This window comes from Mirounga angustirostris, unplaced genomic scaffold (assembly GCF_029215605.1).
Source record: "Mirounga angustirostris isolate CCGP_5_RB_7025 unplaced genomic scaffold, mMirAng1.0.hap1 SCAF_9, whole genome shotgun sequence".
In the NCBI taxonomy this organism is placed as follows: Eukaryota; Metazoa; Chordata; class Mammalia; order Carnivora; family Phocidae; genus Mirounga; species Mirounga angustirostris.
In genome coordinates this window covers 30,354,581-30,379,555 of record NW_026991717.1, presented here as the reverse complement: position 1 = coordinate 30,379,555, position 24,975 = coordinate 30,354,581, and the positions used below count along the sequence as shown (strand labels likewise).

At 36.5% G+C, this 24,975-nt stretch overlaps 1 protein-coding gene across 8 annotated transcripts in view; it reads left to right on the top strand.

Moving 5' to 3' along the window:
* SCAPER (S-phase cyclin A associated protein in the ER) overlaps positions 1–24,975 on the top strand; it is a 539,097-nt gene that overhangs the window by 269,850 nt on the left and 244,272 nt on the right. For all 8 annotated transcript variants that reach the window (XM_064570081.1, XM_064570083.1, XM_064570082.1 and 5 more), the window contains 2 exons: positions 7,047–7,112; positions 17,517–17,643. In XM_064570081.1, the coding sequence (XP_064426151.1) occupies positions 7,047–7,112; positions 17,517–17,643 (193 nt within the window). The remainder of the gene's footprint in view (positions 1–7,046; positions 7,113–17,516; positions 17,644–24,975) is intronic.

The following is a 24,975-nucleotide window of genomic DNA, read 5'->3' as shown; positions in this document are numbered from 1 at the left end:
CCACTCATAGTTCTATATGCAAGAGAACTGAAAATACATTGTGAAATAAAACTTGTACATGTATGTTCATAGCAGCATTAGTGAAAAGAGCCAAAAAGTGGAAACAACTCAAATGTTCATCATCTGTTGAATGGTTAAGTAAAATATGTATACCCATACAATGAAATAGTATTTAGGAATAAAAGGAAATGACGTACTGACACATGCTACAATGTAGATGAACTTTGAAAACATTATGCTAATTGAAAGAAGCCAGTCAAAAAAGGCCATGTATCATATGATTCCATTTATATGAAATTTCTAGGATAGGAAAATTCATAGACACAGAATGATTAGTGGTGTTTAGGGTTGGGAACAGGAGGGAAGCACTGGGAATTGATTGCTAATATTTACTGCATTTTATTTAGGGAGTATGAAAATGTTTAAAGTTAGAGTGTGATGACTGCACAACCTTGTGAATGTATTAAAAACATTGAATTGTACATTTAGATGGGTCAATTATATGGTATTTGAATTAAATGTCAGAAAAGTTTGTTCAAAAATAAAATGGCAGAAATAATGCTAAATACATGATAAAATACTGATAAAAATATTGATAGAAAATAAGGACTCTTGAATTAAAAAAAAAAATTCTTGAATTATGTGAGTGAAAAACGGCTCAGTAGGGAACTCCAAAAGTTCATACCCCTGTAAAAACAGTGATTAAACTGGCAAAAACAGATTCAACTTTTTGGAATGCTGGGAATTAATCAAAAGCTTACTGCTACTCAGGGAAGGCACAGTGAAGACAAATCAGAATGTCATTAAGAGTGTTTCATGGCATTTTAATTTACCCTGATTCCATCTTCCACTCCTCAGCTCAGCAGCATCTTTGAAGACAACCACCTGCATCCCTGATACAGGTACCTAGTACTGGAGGGTGCAAATCTGACCTTACATTCAAGGTTGTATAGTTGTTTTGACCTGTTTGATGGTTCTCTGAAGGATGTTGCCTTTCTTTCATCTAACTCAGAATTCTCCCAGAGCTGGGGAGGCTACCTAGGGGCAATTGTCAAAAACAATTTAAAGGCAAATATATTAGTCATTATAGTCGAGCAGGAAAAACAGAGCAAATGATAGACTAATCAAAAAGCTTGTAGGGGGTGGGTGGGGGAGGTTGAGGATTGAAATGCTTTGAGTAATAAGGGCTTTGAAGAGCTCCCACATACTCTGAAAAATCTAGAAGGCCACATGCATACCAAGGGCTGGATGCACATTCAGAAAAGACCTGAGAAGTACCTGAGGTCTTGTCTCTGGCTGACCCTGAGACTTCTATGCAGTAGGAAATGAAGACTAAGGAAGAGTTGTAAACTGCCAGAGTTTTGTCACTTTGCCTCAACCACACACACAGCTAATTTACAAATATTAGATTGACTTTTTTTTTTTGTCATTCCAGGTGTTTAAGGAAATCACTTGTATCACTAGTTGATCCCTAAACTAATTGAACAGAGACTTCAGTGGCCATAATGACAAAGAATACAAACTTCAGAAAATCAGTTCAGAAAGGTTACTAAACAAATATATAAAACTACATCAAGCAGGAAAAACACCCCCTGTCAAAGGAGGAGATTTGGATTTTCAGCCTTGCCACACTATAATATTTAAGATGTCTAGTTTTTGTTTGACAAAAAGTTACAAGGCGTTCAAACAAAAAGAAAGTTAGCTTATACACAGGAAAAAAAATTAATAGAAAGTGTCCAGGGGGAACCCAGACGTTGGCCTTACTAGAGAAAGACTTTAAATTAAAATGTTAAAATATGCCCAGAGAACTAAAGGACCCATGAGAACAATATCTAACCAACTGGGGAATAGTAATGATGATATTATATTAAATTTATATTTATATTTTAGTACATATAATTAAAATTATAAAAAAGTGAATAGAAATTTTGTCATTGAAAAAACAGTGACTGAAATGAAAAATCCACTTGAAGAATTGAACAGCTAATTTGGGCAAGTAGAAATAAGAATTAGTGAACTTGAAGTCAGGTCAGTTGAGATTATCTCCATGGAACAGAAGGGGAAAAGAATGAAAAAATGAACAGAGTTTGAAAGATGCATGGACCAACATATACAGAAAGGAAGTCTCGGAGAGTAGAGAGAAAAAAGGGCAGAACGAATATTTGAGGAAATTATGGGTGGAAATTTTCCAAATTTAGTTATGCTAGAGGAAATGAGAAGGGAATGAAAATGGTACTCTGGAAAATACCTGACACAAAACAAAGCAGTAATAAGGAGAAATTGAAGGAAAAAAGATGTATAGGAAATAGCAAAATAACAAAAGAAAATCAGTCTTCATCAGTTATTGTCCACAAATGTTCATAGTAGCTTTATTCATAATAACCCTAATCTGGAAAGAAGTAAACTGCCCAACTGTTGTATGAATAAATTGTGATGTCCACCTAATAGGACACTACACACAGTAAAAAGGAATTAATTAGTAATACATTCACCACTATGAAAGAATCTCAAGAGATTTATGCTAAATGAATCCAGAAACAGTAGAGTATGTATGATTGTGGTAATTTGATATTCAGAAAGCTCTAGTGCTAAAAAGCAGATGAATAGTTGCTACTAGCAAAGGAGGAGAGAGTGACTCCAGAGAGTTATGAAAACATTTTGTGGGGTGGTAGAAATGTTCTACATTATGATTGTGCTTTCAGTTATATTGGTAGACACTATTGTGAAAACTCATTAATTATACACTTTAAATTGTTTTATTGTACGTGAATTATGCCTCAAAATAAGGGTAGCTCAAAAAATGAAAAAAAAAGAAAAGAACAAAAAAATTAACACTTTGGAATCAAGGGCTTGGGGGTGTAGAGAACATTGTTTTGTTTTGTTTTAATTTTATTATGTTAATGAATCAAGAACATTGTTTTAAGTAAGAGTTTTTTAGGAGTAAATAAAAATGGCCTAAAAACTCAAAGATCTAGAACAATATTCACATCAACGTCCATGGGAAATACGATAGATGTTATTTATTTATTTTTATTTAACAAATACACATGAGGGGCGCCTAGGTGGCTCAGTCGTTAAGTGTCTGCCTTCAGCCCAGGTCATGATCCCAGGGTCCTGGGATTGAGCCCCGCATCGGGCTTCCTGCTCAGCAGGAAGCCTGCTTCTCCCTCTCTTCTCTGTGTCTCTCTCTGTCAAAAAAATAAATAAAATCTTTAAAAAAAAAAAAAAACGAATACACTTGAGACACTTACAATATACTATATCTTTAAAAAAGATAAAAACAGATGAAATAGAGGTTAATAAGATCTAATTATTTGAGAATATTGGTAAACTGTGAAAAGCTAACAAAGGTTAGCAAGTGAAAAGGCTAACAAAAAATAAAATGGAGTAAACAAATAACCCACATTAAGAGTATACCCAAGATGACATGGGGATTAAAAATGAGGGAATGCGGTATACAACACTAATAAAATTTAAAATCTTAATAAAGTAGGTCATTATCCATAAAACAAGTCATCAGAATTTAATTGTAAGAGTATCTGAAAGGACTTGTTTTCTGCTTTATCTCTCACTATTCCCATGTTTTAATCTTTTGCTCCAGCAAAATGGATCTGTACACTATTCCCTAAGCATAAGTAGTGTTTTCCCATGTGTTCAGCATTGTTTGCTTACTTTTCTCTGCTGTTAATGCCATTTCCTCATTTTTTTGTGTATTCAGATGCTCCCGATCTTTCAAGCAAGTACACATTCCATTTCCTTCAGGAAACTTACCTTTAGCATCCTAGCTGGAAATGAGCACTTGTGGCAATACTCATCTTTCACTTACTCTGCTTCGTAGACTTGGGTGTCTTTTCATAGTGTTGTATCTTCCTCTTCCTTATGGAGAATAAATTCCTTGAATATTCCTACTATGTTTTTACCTCATCCTTGCTATGTATGTATCTCCTAGTTTATAGAGAGTAGGAACTCTGGAAATAAATATTTGATTGCTGAAAATTTGATCAAGACAAGATTCATATTAGGAAAAAGTGATTAACCACCATTTCAGGTAAAGTTAGAATTTTTTGGATAATTTTTTAGTTATATGTGCATGAATGACAGAATGGATTTGATCCTTCCCACTTTAAGCCTTAGATAAATGTATTTTTTGATATAATAGGCCTCTTCTTAAGCCTACTTTCTTCTTTGTGAACTGGGGATCATACCATATCGAGTTTTTAGGACCGTGTATGAGACAATGGATGTTTAGCTCCTGGAAAAATACTTGGAATATATTCAACCTTCCATAACTGTTGCCCTTTCTCCCTTTCATACAAGTTCACAATTTTTTTTTATTAACATATAATGTATTATTTGTTTCAGGGGTACAGGTCTGTGATTTATCAGTCTTAGACAATTCACAGTGCTCACCATAGCACATACCCTCCCCAATGTCCATCACCCAACCACCCTATCCCTCCCACCCCCTTCCACTCCAGCAACCTGTTTGTTTCCTGAGATTAAGAGTCTCTTATTGTTTGTCTCCCTCTCTGGTTTCGTCTTGTTTCATTTTTCCCTCCCTTCTCCTATGATCCTCTGTCTTGTTTCTCAAATTCCTCATATCAGTGAAATCATATGATAATTGTCTTTCTCTGATTGACTTATTTCACTTAGCATAATACCCTGTACTTCCGTCCACATTGTTGCAAATGGCAAGATTTCAATTTTTTGATGGCTGCATAATATTCCATTATATATATATATACACCACATCTTCTTTATCCATTCATCTGTCAGTGGATATCTGGGCTCTTTCCAGAGTTTGGCTATAGTGGATATTGCTGCTATAAACATTGGGGTGCAGGTGCCCCTTCGGATCACTACATTTGTATCTTTGGGGTAAATACCCTATAGTGCAATTGCTGGGTCCTAGGGTAGCCATGAATTCTATGTGCTATGTTCCCCTAGTGCTGGAGTTCTGCCGTTCTCATTGATCGGTAAACTTGGTCTTGGCTGGATGTTCTTGCTGATCTTCTGGGGGAGGGGCCTGTTGCGGTGGTTTCCAAATGTCTTTGCCGGAGGTGGAATTGCACCGCCCTTGCGGGGTGGGCTAAGTCTCTGCACGGGTTTGCTCTCCGGAGCTTTTGTTCCCTGCAAGCTTTCCGTTCGGCTTTGGAGGCCTCCCAATCTCTGCCCCAGAGGAGCCGGAAACTCAGCCCCGCTCCTCAGTGAGCCCCCAGAGAAAAGCCGTCAGTCACTCCTGTCTCCCCGGTCTCCGGCCGCACTCCGTGCTCACCTGGCCTGTGACCAAGCATTTCTATCTCTGGCACCCGACCCATGTGGAGTCTCTAAACCCAGCAGATCCCTAGCACTCCTAGCAATCCCTTAACATTGACTTAATTTGTAAATTTCTCTTTTTGAAAGAAAAAGAGGAAAATACTAATTTAAATTTTATCTGCTCACCCAAAGGGTCCTAGTCTCCAGCGCCACTCCTCCCGGGGGAGGAAGGGGAGTCTCCCCAGATCTGCTGCTTGTTGGGTCCCTGCTGGAAGAGCAATGGCCCGACTGTGCCGCGGATCACGGTTTATGGCAACCCCGAGCTGAGAGCCCACTCCTCGGCTCTGTCTCTGCAGCTGGCTTCCCCACTCCGAAACCTGGGAGCTCTGTTGCACTCAGGCACCCCCGGTCTTTCTGTGACCCCAAGGGTCCTGAGACCACACTGTCCCAGCAATGGTTCCACACCCCCAGCGTAGCCACTGGAGCAACGTCCCTCAGCGGAGCAGACTTCTAAAAGTTCCGATTTTGTGCTCTGCTGCTCTATCACTTGTCTGGAAGTGGCCGCCGGAGGCCTCCTCCCCCGCCATCTGTCCTCTCCAATATCGCCTGGATTCACTTCTCCGCACGTCCTACCTTCCAGAAAGTGGTTGCTTTTCTGTTCAGAGAGTTGCTGCTATTCTTTTCTTTGATATCCTGTTGAGTTCGCAGGTGTTCAGAATGGTTTGATCCCTATCTAGCTGAATTCCTGGGACCAGACGAAATTTAGGTCTCCTACCCCTCTGCCATCTTAACTAAGGACCAAGTTCACAATTATTTGCCACTGTAAGTGGTTATTCCCCATTTTCATATGCCTTAATATTTTGGCTGATAGCAATGAGCATGTGTAGGTCACAACAATATATAATTTAACTCTAATTTATTCTTTTGCTCCCATGTTTAACCTGTGCTAGTTCGCTTTTTCCTTATTAGAGCTGTTGCAATTTGCATCTTTCATGATTTTTTATGAAGTATTACTTATTTTTTCATTGCAGTCTAGATTGGTATACACATTGTGACTAATTCTTTCATAGGTCACTAGACTAATTCTTTGAGACTAGGACCCTTTGGGTGAGCAGATGAAATTTAAATTAGTATTTTCCTCTTTTTCTTTCAAAAAGAGAAATTTACAAATTAAGTCAATATTAAGGGATTGCTATAGTGACACCTATGTTAAATCGATTAACTGTTGATGGCTATCCCTACTGGTTCAAGCAAGCTAGAGCCTAGTTAGACAGTGGCAGAGAAATGTTATCTAAGATTTTTCTAGACTTTCAGTATTTAGCAAATATAAATAACAAAAACAAAAGAAGATAAATCTTTGAGTGTCTAGTCATTTCCACTGCCTTTTAAATTATTTCTAATGGTAAATAACTATTCTTGTATTCAATTTTGTATTATATACCTCTTAAGGTATATGGATGTTTAGCCATTTCAACTGTCTTACAGAAACTTAATATGATTTCAAATTTAATTATCACGATTTTAATATTTCTGAAAAATAAGCCCCATTCTATACCAGGTCTGTAAACTGAGAAATGTTTATATGAAGCTCCTCTTTATTCTATGAGGAAATATTTATTTTTTAATCTTTTTTGATAGCATTTGTAGTATTTTAAAGAAATATTCTCAGAAATCAAAGTGTTACACTAATGTTTCTAATACTGGAACAGGAAAAACATAATCAGGGTTTTAGTTTGTTATAAAAATTGGCAGCACAATAACTAACAGTGATAAAACTTTTTTCTCTTCAGGGCCAAGGAATATGAGAGCTTAATAGAAACAAAAAATTCTGGATCTGACTCACCTTATAAAGCAAAGTGAGTATTTTACTCTGCATTTTATTTATCTTACTGATGTCTGCCTGTATAAAAGTTTATCTGAACTTGTATTCCTGTGACCCTAAGCTTTATATCTGAAGCCTAGAATTTCATTCTTCTAACATAGTGTTTTCCAGCAGGGGACAATTTTGCGGTGCTTGGGGATATTTGATCATATTTTGATTATTACAGCTGGGAGAAATGGTGCTATTCCCATCAAGTGCATAGAGACCCAGGGATGCTCTTAAACACTCTTCAGTAGGCAAGACTGAAGCAAAGAATTATCTCATCCCAAACGTCAGTAGTGCCCAGGTAGAAAAATCCTGCTCTAACAGAATAGGTTCTGGCAGCCCTGTGCTGGTTCTTGCTCTGAGGAGGTCTTGTTCAGGATTATGGCCAGGGCCACTTGATAGATGAGGAGTTAGACTCCACCACTGGCTGTTAGTTTAACTACACAATAGCTAAACACAACCACCATCGTTTTGCTTCTCTCAAAGATATTACCGGTTAGAGGTGCAGTGAGGGAGGTACTCAGAAACACTGCCGATGGGAGTGCAGGTCAGTGTAGTCTTATTGAAAGGCAATGTGAATCCAGAGCTTAGAACATCTACTTTAGGCTGCTGAGGGAAATAATGCAAAATGTGCCCAAATATTTATATACAAAGATGACTATTTTAATACTGTTTTTCATAGTGAAGAAAGAAAGAACTTAACTGCCACAAATTGAGGAATATCTATAACCAGTGGTTGGTGTAGATATGCTATAGCATTTTAATGCGGCAATTATTTACATTTAAAGGTGTTTTTTTTTTTTTAAGATTATTTATTTATTTGACAGAGAGAGACACAGCGAGCGAGGGAACATGAGCAGGGGAAGTGGGAGAGAGAGAAGCAGGCTTCCTGCGGAGCAGGGAGCCCGATGCAGGGCTCAATCCCAGGACCCTGGGACCATGACCTGAGCCGAAGGCAGGCGCTTAACAACTGAGCCACCCAGGCGCCCCAATTATTTACATTTAAAACAGAAATATTGTTGCCTGTCAGAAATGACATAACCGATCAGAAAATTACTTTTATTAATTGTTGTTTTGAAACTATTAGTCATTGCCATTCTAAAAGAAAAAACTTTGTAAAATATTAAAGAAGTTAACAAAATTATCAAGATTATGATGATATTGTATGTCTGGAAAACCCAAGAGAATCAAGTGAAAAACTAGTAGAAATTAGAGAATCAATTCAGTAAGGTGGCTGATCACCAAATGTGATAATATTAATAATAGGTAATGTTTACTGAACCTTTGCCTCATTCAAGGGTCTTTACTTGTGTTGACTCCTTTATTCCTAACAATAACTCAATGAATTTCATTAGGGAAGCTAAACCTTACAGAGGGTGAGTAACTTACCTTACGTTTATGCAACATCCAGGCTACAAAATTAATACTTTCTTTTCTTACAATCAGTTAGAAAACATAAATATCATTATAATAGCAATAAAAAATAAACTTAACAAGAAATATGAAGGCTCCATAAAAATTAAAAACCTTAAAATGCTAACAAAGGGTATTAAAGAAAACTTACGTAATGGAAAAACAAATTATACTCTTGGATAGAAAACATGGTATAGTAAATTCTCTAAATTCTCCTACAAATGAAATGTAATCTGAATAAAACAACTACCTTTTAAAAAATAGAATAATTTTAAAGAATGTATGGAAAAATAAATGAGAATTTCTGGAAAAAAATTTAAAAGAAGAATGAGGTAGGACTGTGCTAACAGATATTTAATAATATCTTAATGATACCTATGTAGTTAAAATAGTTTTGCATTGGCATATGAATAAAAATGTAAATTGATGGAAGAGATTTTTAAAAACAATCTAGAAACAGATTCAAATATTTGAGGAAATTTAATATATGATGGTTGGATAGTGTTTACAAAGATAGCCAGAAGAAGTTGAGCCATTCCTGGAGGCATGGCCCTGTGTGTTATAATATAACTTTGCCACTATTCCATCAAGAGGTGGACTCTCTTTCTTTTCCTCTTGAATTTGTTCTGGCCTTTTGACTTGTTTTGACTACTGTGGAAGCAATAGGTGATAACCAAGACTTGGCCATAGAAGTCTTGAGGCTTCTGCTTTCAACCTCACTTTCTTGCTCTGCTGTGATTGCCCTGTAAGGAGACTGGGTCAGCCCTCTTAAGGATGAAAGATCACTTGGTCATGGGGATAATCCTTTTAATATGATGCTGAGTTCATTTTGCTTGTTCTGTTGCGGATTTTTGAATTAATATGGGATATCACATCTTATTAAGCCTCTGCTTGTGTTACATTTGCTTACTTATGTCCCATTGGCCAAAGCAAGTCATTTCACCAAGTCCAGAGTCACTGTAGGAGACTATACAAGTCATGGATAGCAAGACATAATTCAAGGGGGGGGGCCTTTTTTTTTTTTAAGATTTTATTTATTTATTTATTTTTTGTAAAGTTTTTTTTTTTTTTTTTTTTTTAATTCGAGACACAGAGAGAGAGAGAGCATGAGCAGGGGAGAAGCAGAGGCAGGGGGGAGAAGCAGGATCCCCACCGAGCAGGGAGCCCGATGTCTGGCTCCATCCCAGAACCCTGGGATCATGACCTGAGCCGAAGGCAGATGCTTAACCATCTGAACCACCCAGGCGCCCGAGATTTTATTTATTTAACAGAGAGAGAGACAGCCAGAGAGGGAACACAAGCAGGGGGACGGGGAGAGGGAGAAGTAGGCTTCCTGCAGAGCAGGAAGTCTGATGCGGGGCTCAATCCCAGGACCCTGGGATCATGACCTGAGCAGAAGGCAGACACCTAATGACTGAGCCACCCAGGCGCCCCTAGGGGGGGGCCTTTAATGTAACAACCTATTACAGAACTTTCTCTGTATTCTCTTCTTACTTGACTGGCTGCTCTTTTTCAGTATCTTTTCCTTGGTTCTTTCTTGTCTCCTTGACCTCCAACATTAGCATGCCTTTGTCCTGAGAATTCAAATGCAGAATTATTCCCTTGTCAATCTTACTCAGTTTTATGACTCTAAACATTTAGTCACTGATGGATTTTAAATATATGACTCCAACCCAGCCCTCTCCTCAGAACTCCAGACTCATATATCCATCTTCCTGCTTAGTATTTCCACATGGATATCTGTTCAGTTGGACCCCTCAGGTGAGCATGTGCAAAATTAAACTCCTGAAATTTACTCCCAAACCTTACCCCTCATATTTTTTGCTCATCTTTAGGAAATAGTAAGTCCATCCTTTGAGATTAAAATCTTTAAAGTTATTCTCTTTCTTTTCACTTCACTTTTGGTCCATCAACAAATTCTGTTGGCTCTATCTTTAAAATATATTCAGAATCTGACCACTATTCATTACCTCCATAGTAACTACTCTAGTCTAACCTATTATCATCTCTCATCTGGATTATTGTAGTAGCCTCCTAATTAGTCTTACACTGCTTCTGCTTTTCCTTACTACAGTCTGTTGGCCACTGGCTAACCAGGGTGTTCCTTTAAATTATAAACCTAGAAAAAAATCACAGTAGCAATAGAAGCATAATTTTTCAGTGTCTCCAAATCCTCAATAGAAACCAGATAAATAGTTAAAACCAAAAACCCATGGCATCATTTACCAAAAAACAACATTACCAGATAGCTCCAAGAAATCCAAAAAACAAGTAAATCCAAACAGCCACAAGACCTGCATGGTATTGACATTAGTGTGAAAGAAAGCAAAAAGAAACAACTGGGATAGCAGTTGTAAAGAAAGGACAAGAACCCCCAAATAACTAATGTTTTCAATGCAAAGTATAGGGAACCAATTTGACAAAAGCACCTGAACCTCATTTTCCAGTAGGTTCTTCTGGAAGGGCTCACGTGAACAGTGTTGCCTTGCTCTTGCATGTTGGTAATTTTTTGCCTTCAAAAATCAGTTTTGCTGGGGCGCCTGGGTGGCTCAGTCAGTTAAGCATCTGCCTTTGGCTCAGGTCATGATCCCAGGGTCTGGATGGAGCCCCGCATCGGGCTCCCTGCTCCGCGGGGAGCCTGCTTCTCCCTCTCCCTCTCCCTCTGTGCGCTCCCTTGCGCACACTCCTGCTCTTGCTCTCTCTCAAAAATAAATAAATAAAATCTTTTAAAAAATCAGTTTTGCCAGTTGCAAAATCCTTGGCCCACATTTTTTTTCTAGAGGATCTTAAATCTTAAAAATCACTTTAGACAATCAAAATTATTAAAAAGGCATCAATTTAAGGACTAGTGATGAACAGAAAAGTTATAGTTTCTTATAGAACTAGGACTAACTGATGGCCAAAAGAAAAAGAATACTACATAATAACTATCTCATAATTTTATAGTATAAGAAAAATATTGGTGAATATGAAGAAAACATGCTAATAAATTAACCATTCTCTATATTGGTAATGATATTAGTAATGTTATTCTGAGTCTGTTGTGCATATAAAATGGGATAAAGTAAAGGATATTATGGAAATTAAAATTCTTTTTTTTTAATTTTATTTTATTATGTTATGTTAGTCACCATACATTACATCATTAGTTTTTGGTGTAGTGTTCTGTGATTCATTGTTTGCGTATAACACCCAGTGCTCCATTCACTATGTGCCCTCTTTAATACCCATCACCAGGCTAACCCATCCCCCCACCCCCCTCCCTTCTAGAACCCTCAGTTTGTTTCTCAGAGCCCATAATCTCTCATGGTTCGTCTCCCCCTCTGATTTCCCCCCCTTCATTTTTTCCTTCCTGCTATCTTCTTTTTTTTTTTTTAAACATATAATGTATTATTTGTTTCAGAGATACAGGTCTGTGATTCAACAGTCTTACACAATTCACAGCACTCACCATAGCACATACCCTCCCCAGTGTCTATCACCCAGCCACCCCTTCCCTCCCACCCCCACCACTCCAGCAACCGTCAGTTTGTTTCCTGAGATTAAGAATTCCTCATATCAGTGAGGTCACATGATACTTGTCTTTCTCTGATTGACTTATTTCTCTTAGCATAATACCCTCTAGTTCCATCCACGTTGTTGCAAATGGCAGGATTTCGAGGAAACTAAAATTCTTTTATCCCATGTTCCTGAGAAGCTGAATCCTCAGTTTGTAAGAAAGGAGATAGATGTGATATAGAGCAGATCAGGTAACACTCCTGCAGGACTGAATTTGAATTATATGAATTTATGAGGTATTTTATCTTTCAGAAAGTGTTATGTATATGTTTGTGTGTGTGTGTACATGCACATCTATACATGTTATATATATATGAATGTGTGTATACACACATTTATTTCCTAGCTTTGTCCACTGAAGAGGCCTAGAAACAGTGATCAACAGTGAGCTCATTGATTTGGGACTTCAAATATCACTTCTCACTAAAAGAAGCAAGAACGTCTTAGAAAAATGCCTAATTCTAGACCCAAATGCCCTGTCAAATGAGATGGCAAGAAAGCTCTCAAAGACTGCTAGTGTTTTTCCAAAGGAATCAGTAACCAATTTAAGAGTTTTTTTACTGGACAAAGACAGGACAATTTGAGCTTCCAAAAGGAAAATTATTATAACTGATTGAACTTGGTAACCCGATAGTAGATGAAGTGTCTCCTTATTAAATTATTCTAGCTAATAAGTGAAAATGATTCTTTCTCTCTTCCTCCAATTACCCCTCCCTTTTCCAGAAAAATTTAATCCTGAAGTTGTTAGATGAGAGAACCCAAGAGCCATCTGCACCAGCAAGATGGCTGGAGGTAGCAGTGGTGCAGTAAGGGATGGCAGAATCTGAGTTGACTGAGGTGGACATTCATGCAGAGATAAGAGGGGTGGCCAGATGTGGAGGCTCAGAGCCCAAGTAGAGAGAAGAGAGCTTCTGTGGAAGATGGGCACCATGGCCTGGTGTGGTGAGTCAGACAGAGTGAGGAGGGCACCTCTATGGAAGGGCATCCTGGCACAATCTGTCAGAGCCCAAGTGAAGAGGGAAGCCTGACAAAGGCTCTTGAAACCCAAGCAGGGTTAGAAAGCAAAACAGCCCAGACTGGGGAGTCAGAGCCCAAGCAGGGACATAATAGCATGCATATAGAAACAAAGATGGGGGGGCGCCTGGGTGCCTCAGTCAGTTAAGCGTCTGCCTTTAGCTCAGGTCATGATCCTGGAGTCCTGGGATCGAGCCCATGGCAGGCTCCCTGCTTAGCAGGGAGTCTGCTTCTCCCTGTGATCCTTCCCCCTGCTCGTTCTCTCTCTCTCAAATAAATAAATAAAATCTTAAAAAAAAAAAAGAAAAACAAAGATGGGTGATATGTTACATGTAGGGTATTGGTCAAATACATAAATATATTAAGAATGATGAAAGGCAGATTACTCACTGTTGGAGAAGAGTTAAAAATATCCAGGGAAAGTAGAAAGACCCTCTAGCGAATAGAATTATAGGTATTAGTTTTAATTGTATTTTCCAATATATAAAAATAGAAATATAGATGTAAATGTGTAGGGATATATATGAGATATATATTTTTTATATTTATTTATAAAATAATACACACACATTTCCTAGCTCTTTCCACTGAGAGTGAGGGCCTGGGAATAGCAACATCCTGATAGCACTGAGCACATCAAGTACACCCATATAATGTGAAGGCAAGGTGGTTCCTTAAAAGGGAAAGATGGTTTCTTTTTCTATGAGAAGGGATGCTGGCAGGCAAAAATGAAAGGTGTCCAATGTAGGAGGCAATGTATGTACATGGATTTTTTCATCTTATATAGGGATTTCTTAAGCTCTTTTTTTTTTTAATTTTATTATGTTATGTTAGTCACCATACAATACATCATTAGTTTTTGATTAAGCTCTTATCTTTTGAAATAAAGGCTTGAACATATTATTTAAAAATAGAAGGGGAACCAATTGCCCTGAGTTTAGACTATATACCTTTCAAATAGAGGAAGTGAAAGAAAAAAATGTTAATGTGTTTATGTCTTCCTGTCCATCATACTAAACAGCAGCATTTACTAAAGTGGACCCAGTCTCCTTACATTTTTACAAATCATCCCAGTGATCCTAATGAACCACCCAAAACTTGACTGTGATAACAGATTAGGGCTCCTTACAGAAATATATTTACGTTTCACGTTTACCAGTGACATAGTTGAAGTTAGAGTTGTTGTGGGAATTTGTTTAAGTTTTGAGAAGTATTTGACCTTACAGCATTCTCCACAAAGCTTTTTATCTGACAGATAATTCTCATGTTCTAGGCTAGGAGTTACAAAGCCTCTACTTTTTCTTTTCATGCTAGAAAATTTTTCTGCCAGAAGTAACTCAAATAACAATTCCTCTGTTAAAAATTGCACCCTCCAAACGGCTTCTTTTCTTCCCCTGTAGGGAAAATATAATTTTCAGGGCCTAAGTCCTGACAGTCTATAAGTATTCATTGTATGAATCAAAATCTGATGCTTTTTTTCTTGAGGGCGGCTATATTATTTGTGGTACTTTTGTAGAGGCAGGGAATGAAACGGAGGTTTATCTCATGTTACCAAAGCATCCCCTTGATTTGGCATTCTTCCTTGAAGGGTAGGTTCATATCAATCCCAGATTTGATTTACCTCAGGGTGAAATACAAGCCTCTTGTATTCTGTGAATTAAAATGGTCCTTGTGCCTCCCTAAGTACCCCTGGTTTTCAGTGGAATGTGACCATTCTTGGTAAGAATACTGCTAGATTCATATGCATCCATGGCTATGGCTGGATATTTAGTTACATGGTGTGCAGGCTTTATTCAGCCAAAAGCTGAAGTGGCTACTTATCTATCACACGATAAAGTTCGCTGCCAATATTCTTCAACATGATAAGGTCAGTAACTTTAATCGGATGGGACTCTAGCCCATATTTGATTGAAAGGGAAAAGAAGTATGTTGTTCTTATTCTATTTTTGTGTTTTTTATACTCCCTTTTTCCTTTTGTTAGATTGAGACCCTCTGTCAATGAATAGTAATAATAGTTGGTCATTTATTGAATGTCTACTTTACTCCTGAATGGTGTCAGGTACATTACATTAATTACTTCCGATATTCAAAAGCTCTGAAAGGAAAAATTATTTATTTGTGAATAAAATGTCCTTATTTGAATTGATTAATATTGTTTGGAGACAAAAGCATGAGATTTGAGTATCAAATTGAGTCCCTGTTGTAACTTTTACCAATCGTGAGACCTTGGGAAAGTCATTGGATTTGTCTGAGCCTTAGTTTCTTCATTTTTCAAATGGGAATAATACTAATGGACATTGTTTTCGTAGGATTACATAAGATCATGTACATTAATGTATTTTGTAACCTATGAAGTTATGGATATTATTAAGATTAAAGTGAAGAAGAAATTAGTTCTTAGTCCATTCATCATTAAATATCTGTTGACTGCACTTATGTTAGGGGTAGCATGTTAGGTGCTGTGGATAAGGCAGTGAATGGGTAGACAGGAGCCCTCTTTCATAAAGTTAAGACTGTGCTTCTGTACTGTTCAATATAATAGCTTCTAGCCACATGTGGCTATTTAAATTATTAAGATTAAATGTAACATAAGGGGCGCCTGGGTGGCTCATTCAGTTAAGCGTCTGACTCGATTTTGGCTCAGGTAATGATCTCAGGGTTGTGAGATCAAGCCCCGCTAGGGGCTCTGCACTGAGCAGGAATCCTGCTTAAGATTCTCTCTCTGCCCTTCACCCCTCTCCGCCGCTTGCACACTCCCTCATAAATAAATAAGTAAATAAATAATGCAACTTAAAATTCAGCTCCTCAGTCACACTAACTATACTTCAAATAACAATTCCTCTGTTAATAGCCACAGTTGGCTAGCAGCCACCATAGCGGACACTACAGATAATAGAACATTCCCATCACTGCAGAAAATTTTGTTGCAAACCTCTGCATGGGGAAGACTTGTGAGGAGCAATTTGAAAAACTAGTCAAATCAGAAAAAGTAATGTTTGAGCTGAAAACTCAGGGTAAGTAGAAATTTTCTAGATAATGTGGAGTTGAGGGAAACATTTCAGAAGGAATGAATGAAGAGTATTTGCAAAGACACTGAAGGGGAAGAAGAAGAGGGTGATTTTGATCCAGAAAGACTTCATGTACAGAGTCTGTGTGGCAGGATTAGCCCTACAAGGGAGGAATCAGTCTTCCTTGATTGTAACAGGAGAAGCAAAGGAGAATATGGGTGAAATACGATAGGTTTGTAGAGTTTGTGGCAGAAAGTGAGAATTTTCTTGTTCCAGTAGTTCCACTTTCATTCTGAAGTGTAAGATCTTCTTTTGAAAGCAAGAGGGAGAAAGGAAATGATGGGGTTTTGAAGAGAATGGATAATGTATGGAGCAAGTCTTTGTGGAGAGTGGGAGAGTGAGCAGACTAGATGGATTCAGTAAGATCCTGAATGTGTAGTCATACCAAGATCAGAGATTATCCAGCTAAAATAAATTAATACATCAAAACACTGAGAATGGTGCTGGCCTACAGAAAGAGTTAAACATTAGTGACTATTACCACTGCTGGGGTTTGGCTAGTAGGAGTGACAAACAGAACAACAGAAAGGGAATATTTCATATTTACCAGAAAGTGACTATAATGATGGCCTACAGAATCTATCATGGGTTAAAATGGAAGTGAGACAACGGGAATGATGTATAGGGGAGAATTGGAGAGATCTGGGAATGTGTCTGGTGAATATCTGTTGGTGGGCTACTTAAGCAAATAAGTGGAGAGGAGAGGATTGCTCAGAATGAGGTACATGAAACAGAAGAAGGAAGGGCTACAAAGAAGTATTACACTTCACTCACGAAAGAATCCCACAGTCTAAGTAATGTGTGTTATTTCCTGGTGAAAAGCAAATAATTGCTCTGCTAAGTAAATGACATCATCAGTGGCAGGCAATCCCCAAATGGCTTGTAAACTGAAACATGGGGAGTTTGACATTTTGAGAGTTTACAGGGCTTACAACATAATATCCAAGCCTACCCTGAAGACTTAAATCAAAATATGAAAACCTGTTGAGTTTCTTATACTCATTTTCTCTGCCATTATAGTCTCACCTTCTCCCCATCTGCAATTTTATTCTAGTTTAAATGTCACACAGAAACTGATGGTAGCTGTTATTCTAGCTAATCCTGTGGATGGACAGTACTGTCCTCTAATTCTATTTTGTGCCATGAGAACTAGGTTGGTATTCATGAATATAAAGTAGTCTCAGCCTGAGGAGTGGTTTGTTTGTTGCTCCTCAAAGCTGCTCTGTGAAGCAGTTTCTAATACAATCATGAAAGTAACTTTTGTTTCAAAATGTTTAGGAAAATGAAATATTATGGTCTAATTCATTAAAGTCATTCTTCCCTTTCATTTTGTATTAAAGGCTTCAGCGATTAGCTAAAGATCTTCTAAAACAACTACAAGTACAAGACAGTGGCCCATGGGCAAACAATAAAGTTTCTGCTTTAGATCGGACCCTAGGAGAGATCACTAGAATATTGGAAAAAAAGGTATGTAACTAATCTCTTGCCTTGCTTGGCCTTTATATTTGTGGTTCTTTCTCACTATGACAGGACATAGGACCATAAGGCTGACTGACTCTCATTTATGCATTTCTTCTGTGTTTCCAGAAGCTGGTCAACCACTGATCAATGTTTTTTCCTTTCATTCTTAATTAAACTGATGTTGTTTTCAGTCATTTTAATTGAAATCCTCAATAGCAAATATATGATCTTTGGATCAGTCATATTTTTTGCCACACAAACAAAACAAAATTATTTTAAATGGAATCACAGTAATAAAGGTGTACAATTTTATGGCAGAAAATGTAAAACTTTGAATTATAGAACTCATGAATCACAACCAGATTTCCACAAAGCGCCAATTTCCTTACTGTTTTTAAAGTATTTATTATTCAGTATAGAAAATTTTAAATATACAAAAAAGAAATAAACTCCCTGTAATACCCACTGTTGACATTTTATTACATTTTCTTATCTTTTTATTGTACACTTCCCACATTACTTTATCCGGCTGATTTTATCATAAATATTTTCTCATGTCTTTAAAAATTCCTTGTAACCAAATGAACATATCACAGTTTATGCAATTTATATCACTTAGTTGGTTTCTAATTTTTCTATCTGATGTAATGACATCTTTGTTTATTATCTGCATTTTTTTGTTTTTTGTTTTCTGGGTTTAAATTTATAATATTTGAGATACACAAAATAATGTAGTGATAAAAATAACCTAAATATAATGAATAGCTGTGAATTCACCACCCAACTTAAAAACTAGACTGTTCCCAGCACATCTGTGGTTCCCAGTGTGATCCTTCCACCCCCATTCCCATCCCTGCTCCCTTTGAAGGAAATACTGTACAGTATTAAAGGGATATCTTTTGTTTTTTAATAGCTTTATTTCTTTATCACATTTATAAATGTATTAAGTAATATATTATTTAGTTTTGCTTGTATTTGACTTATATGAAATATCATACTGTAGATGTCTGTGATTTTTTTCAATCAAAATTATGATTCTAAGTTTTATTTAGGCTTATAAGTGTAGCTGTTTTTCACTTATTTTCTCTGTTGTGAGGGAGTACTTCATTGTGTTAATAACACAGTTTTTTAATCCATTTTCCTGACACAGACATTGTTTTCCAGGATTGAACTCATTCAGGGTTGAATGTGTATGGGTTTGTGTGTGTGAAAGAGAAAAGAAAGTGAGCAATTTTGCTCAAACATTCCTGTATCAGAGCAAATGAACAAATTTCTCCACAGACTTTAGTCTACATCAGAATCACTTAGGACTTGTTAAAGTACACCCCACCTTGGGTTTCTGATTCAGTAGGTCTGTAGTGGGTCCTAAGAATTTGTATTTCACAGGTTACACTGATGCTGCTGGCCCAAGGATCATACTTTGAGAATCATTGCTCTTGTCTAGGGCATATGCCTCAGGGGTGGAATTACTGGGTTCTCAGGCATATGAATGACCAGCTTCACAAGATAGTGTTCAGCTGCATTTTGGCGTCAGACAGTGCAATCCTCTGTAGGAACTGAGAGCAGCATATTCACTGAGGCATTGTGGCAGAGCCACAAAGAGTCAGTTCTTCTGGATAACACATCCCTTTCAGAGTGTCAGAGAGTTCAGAAACTGGTAATTGTCAGACATGTGCTAGATGGAAATGTTTGGAGGTTTGATATACCTTGGAAAAATCTCTATTTTAAAATTAGCACATACTGATTATTTTTATAAAGGGTATTTTGTGTTTGAACTAAAAAGGATTTACTTGAAGATACCACTATGTGCACCTTATCTCATGAATATTGTTTTAGATTGAAGTAATCACAGAATTTTTGAGGAAAAGGTAAAATGATCTGTATAAGAAAGGTATTCAGTATGAAAATCTTAAGTAAAGTTATTTCATTCACAAAGGGGCAATTTACTGGAATACCACTGATTCCTTATAATTTTGGGGAGAAAAATGTAGTCTGGCTCCAGTCTAAATGGTCTGTGTCAGAAACCTTGCTGTAAAGCTGTCCTCAGAGTATACACTGCAGGACCACCTGAGAGTCTAAACTTACCTACAGTAAGATCCTTTTGCTATTTTTATAACGAAAATCCCTTTTACCTAGCCAAGACAGACTCACTTTATGTGGAATTCTGTTCATAGAGTTATACTGACATTTCAGAATTCAGCTGATATTTATGATTTCAGTCTAGAAATTGTAAATAACCATTCATTTTTGTTTGGAAAACTGCCTGAAGTAACAAAATCATTAGCACCAAAGCCAAGTACCCAGTGAAGGATTTGAAGACAGCCTAGAAGTGACAAGGGTGGGCCTGGTGGAACTTGGGCAAGCACTTCCTGAGGAATGGTGAGAGATCAGTCTTGAGGTCTTTACCCTCTTAATTGAGATCTCAACACACTGATGTTTTCTGTTAGTGCTTTGATACAGTTTTCCTTAGATACTTTTTCTAAAGTTCTGAGAACTACTTTAGAGCTAACAGGTTAAACTTTGTGATGCACAAAAACACTCTTGTAATGAAAGAGATCGGGAAACTGAGGAAACATGCCTATTGTAGTACTTACCATTTGTGTCAGGTCCCTTCTGACTTTTTGGGTTCTCAGATTCTGTTTAGAAATAAAGAGTCTGTAAGCTGTGTTGCATATGTTACAGTTTTTAACAAACTCCACCCAATTCTGTAGGAAATATGGCAGCCTAGAGAACTTGCACCCACTCTACCATCAAAAACATATAAAAATACTGGGAAAAATTTAAAGTAACTTTCTTAAAAGCATCAAATTGCTAAGAAGAAATTGAAGAATTACCAGGCCAAAGAAAAACCAAGAATTTAGGAAGTTGTATTCAGTTATAACTGAATCCCCCAAGAGCATTTGCCAGGCTTGCAAATGTGAGTTATGATTTGCAAGCCTCATGGGATGGGGAACAAAAGTAAAAGATTAAGGGCTGCCTAAGTTATGACATCTAATAGGTTTTCTGTTTACAAAGGTAAGACCACCATAACCTATTCTGTGATACAATCATGAACCCTCTTACCTCATTCTCAGAGACTGCAAAAGAAAGTGCCTTGGCATAGTGCAGAAGTTATAACTATAATCCAGCCCTGGAGTAGACTTGCAGCCCAAATTCACATCACCTGTATCATTTCAAATGGGGAATTGAATTTAAAGTAATCCCAGATTGATTAGTGGTATCCCTAGGAACTGGCAGAAGGAAATGCAAGTCCTCACTTAAAGAAGATACCTTTTTCCTAGGCCTCAGATAATTTCTGTCAAATAATTTTACAAGAACAAATAGCCACAGTCCAAAAGAGGGGGTGCAAAAGTAAATAAATCATTATGAGTAATAGCAAGCAGAAACTAGAATTGCAAGGCTTTTTTGTAAATACCAGTTACAGATCATAAAACTATGTTTCTTATCTTTTTTTTTTTTTTAAAGATTTTATTTATTTATTTGAGACAGAGAGCATGAGAGGGAGGAGGGTCAGAGGGAGAAGCAGACTCCCTGCCGAGCAGGGAGCCCGATGCGGGACTCAATCCCAGGACTCCAGGATCATGACCTGAGCCGAAGGCAGTCGCTTAACCAACTGAGCCACCCAGGCACCCTGTTTCTTATCTTTTAAGGAAATAAAAGGCTTGAAAATATCTACAGTTATGGACAGAGTAGGTAAATCAGAGCAGTTCTACTGATGCCAATTATTAAAGCTAGACAAAATATAAACTGGAACTGAATTGCTAACAAAGTAGTGAAGAATTACTGGGCTGAGATTTGGACACATGGCATTTTGGGGCTGGGTACAATTGGTGATCCAAAAGAAGTGGATGAGAAGCTAAGTAATATTTTTGACATTGTTGCAGAACTTGTGGATTAAAAATGTTGTAGTCTAGGACTATCAATGGTAGGGACTGTGGCAAAACCCCCATGTTTTGGGTTGAGATCTTAAAGGGCTGCACTAGGTGAGAGGGTAGATTGGAAGTATGCCAGTCATTGCACAGACCACAGCTCAACTTCAGATCATCTGGGTGGCTGAAAAAAAAAAAAAAAATCACAGTTGCTGTAAAAAAAGTAAAATGATCTTGGATTGCTAATACCTCCAGGTGCTTATAGAAGCAAATGGGAAATCTACTCTGAAGGAAGATAATATCAACCTAAGTCTCAAATTACTTCAGCAAAATAAGTTTCAAATACAATGTCTGACAGAGAAAGGTAATTAAACATATAAAGGGGCAAGATAACATGGATAAAAATTGGTAGAAACGGACCAATAGGGGCTATGCTTACTATGTTCAAGGATATAAGTATTAATTATTTTTTTAAAAATATAGCACATTTGAAAGAAAATAAAAATTTAAGAACTGAACATTTTGGTAATCAAAATTAAGAAAACTATACATCACATAACAGCAAAATAAACCCACTGAAGAGAAAATAAGTAAATTCTAAGCCCTAAGAAGGAATCCAGACTAAAACATGGAGAGAATATATGAAAAATACAGAAAAGATTAGAAGAGGCATATCAAATATAGTGAAGTGTTTAATTTATGTATAATTATCCACGAGGAGAGGAGAGAACAGGGCAAAAACAGTTACCTGAAATGATTATCATTTAGAACTTTCTAAAACTTATAAATCAACCCAGAGATTCAAGAAGCCCAGTGAAGCCCAAACAGTGAAAATAAAAAGAAATCTACATCTACAGACATTATCATGAAACTGGAGAAAATCAAATTACAAGCCAATCTCATTCATGAACTTAGATTCAAAATTCCTAAACAAATTTTTGCAAACAAAATCCTGCAATGTATAAAAAGAATAGTATATCACAACAAAATTGGATTTATTCAAGATATTCAAGTTTGGTTTAATATTGGAAAATCAGAGCTTATCATATTAATATAAGAAAAGAGAAAAATACGTGATCATCGCAAAAGATCCAGCCGAAGCATTTGGTAAGTTCAGTATCAAATCAATTCATGATTGTAAACAAGGAATAAAATGCAATTTCCTTAATCTCACAGATTGTATCTAAAATAAAAGTGTAGCTAATATCATAAACTAGTAAGTTTAACAAGTCTACTAGGATACAAGAATAGTATATAAAAATCAATTTTATTTATATCATCATCAAAATACTAAGTATCTAGGAGTAAACAAATCATGTTCATGGATTGGAACCCTCACTATAGTAATATATCTTTTCATCACAAATTGATTTGTAGATTCAGTATGCATTCACAATTAAAATTCTTTATATTTTGCAATTGAAACTTTATTTTCTTGAAATTGAAATGCAGATTCTAAAGTTAAAATACAGAATTTCAAAGAACCAATAATGGCCAAAACACTGTTGAAAAACAATAATATGGCAGGATTTGCTCTACCAGGTATCAAAACTTATTATAAAGTTGCAGTAGTTAAGATAATGTGTTGTTGGAACAAAGATGGCAGAAAAGAATGTAACATAATTAATTAAATTCATATATAGTATGCTTAATGCACGATGTGAGGCAGTTATGTATATATAGAAAAAGGAAGCACTATAAAGCATTAGGGGAAAGTATGGTCCCTTTTGTAAATGATGCTATAATGATTGAATATTCTTTTTTTTTTTTTAAATAAAACTTGACCCCACCTTACATCATGATAATCAAAAAGTTAAGTTCAAAGGGACCTAAATGTGAAAAGTAAAAACAAACTTTTAGGAGATAACAAAGAATATCTTCTTCACTTCGGGGTTTTGCCAAGACAAGAAAAGGACACAAGAGAAATTAGCTATATAGGGAACTGATAAATTTGAATTAAAAATCAGAAATTTTGTGCATCAAAAGTTACCAGAAAAACAGTAAAAAGACAATAGAATGGAAGAAGATCTTTATATGTATAGCTCATGAAGAAGTGGAATCGGGAGTATATAAGGAATTCTTACAAGTTAATAAGAAAAAGAAATAAATAGCCAGTAAGGTAAGGGTAATAGGCATTCCAAAAGAAGAAATCTAAATAGCCAATAAATAAATGCAAAGAGTGTCAATCTCTTTAGTAATCAGATAATTCCAAACGAAAAACTCAGTGTGATGCTATGATTCACTTATCAGAATGGCAAAAATTAAAGACTGAAAATACCAGCTATTGGCAAAGATCTAGAGCAATGGAATTCTCACACACTGTGATGATATAAGTTGGTACTACCATTTTAAAAAGGAGTTTGTTATTATGGACTAAAGTTACAAGCATACACATCATATTTTCCTTGTAGGTCTATACCCTAAGACAGCAATTCATATATGTACCAGGAGACGTATATACAAATGTTCAGTGGCATTTTTATAATTACCATATATGGAAAAAAGCCCAATTATCCATCAACAGCTAAATATATAAATTATGGTATGTTTGTATAATGGAATATTATTCAACAATAAAAATGAACTACAGCTATGGGTGACAACATGGATGTATCTCAGAATGTTTAGTGGGCAAAACAAGTCACCAAAAAAAATATATGTATGAATATATGTACATGTGTACATGTGTATATATACAAACATGTACATACATACAGACACTGTTACATTTCCAGTTATATAAAGTCTAAGAATAGACAAAAGTACCTATATTGTTTTGGAATATACACATAGAAGGGAAAACTATAAAGAAGACAGAAAATATTTCTCATAAAAATCAGGATATGATTATTCAGAGAGTTGGGAGGGAGATGTGATCAGGAAGATTTATGTAGGTGGCTTCTTGAGTGCTTCTAGTCTTCTTTTTCTTGACCAGATGGCAATTATATACAATACTCAAATTATAATTATTCTTCAAATTGTACTTATATGTTTTCTCATTTTTCTCACTTTTCTGTATGTATGTTTCACAATGAAATTACATTTAAAATTCAAGGGTTTTTTTTTGTTTTTTTTTTTTTAAGATTTTATTTATTTTTTAGAGAGCGAGCGAGAGAGAAACAGCATGAGAAGGGAGAGGGTCAGAGGGAGAAGCAGGCTCCCCGCTGAGCCGGGAGCCCGATGTGGGACTCGATCCCAGGACCCTGGGATCATGACCTGAGCCGAAGGCAGACGCTTAACCATCTGAGCCACCCAGGCACCCTAAAATTCAAGTTAAAAGAAATTGCTCCAAAGACCCTTTTGTTGCAGAAATGTTTAATTATTTCAAATAAGAGTTTCTAAAACATTCTTATATATGCAAAGGCATTTTCCTTGTTTGTGCCATTTTATTAAATTTGACCCAAGTGAGCATGATTTGTATTTTCATTGACTTTTCTCATTACTCTGTGATGATGAACATTACATTTGA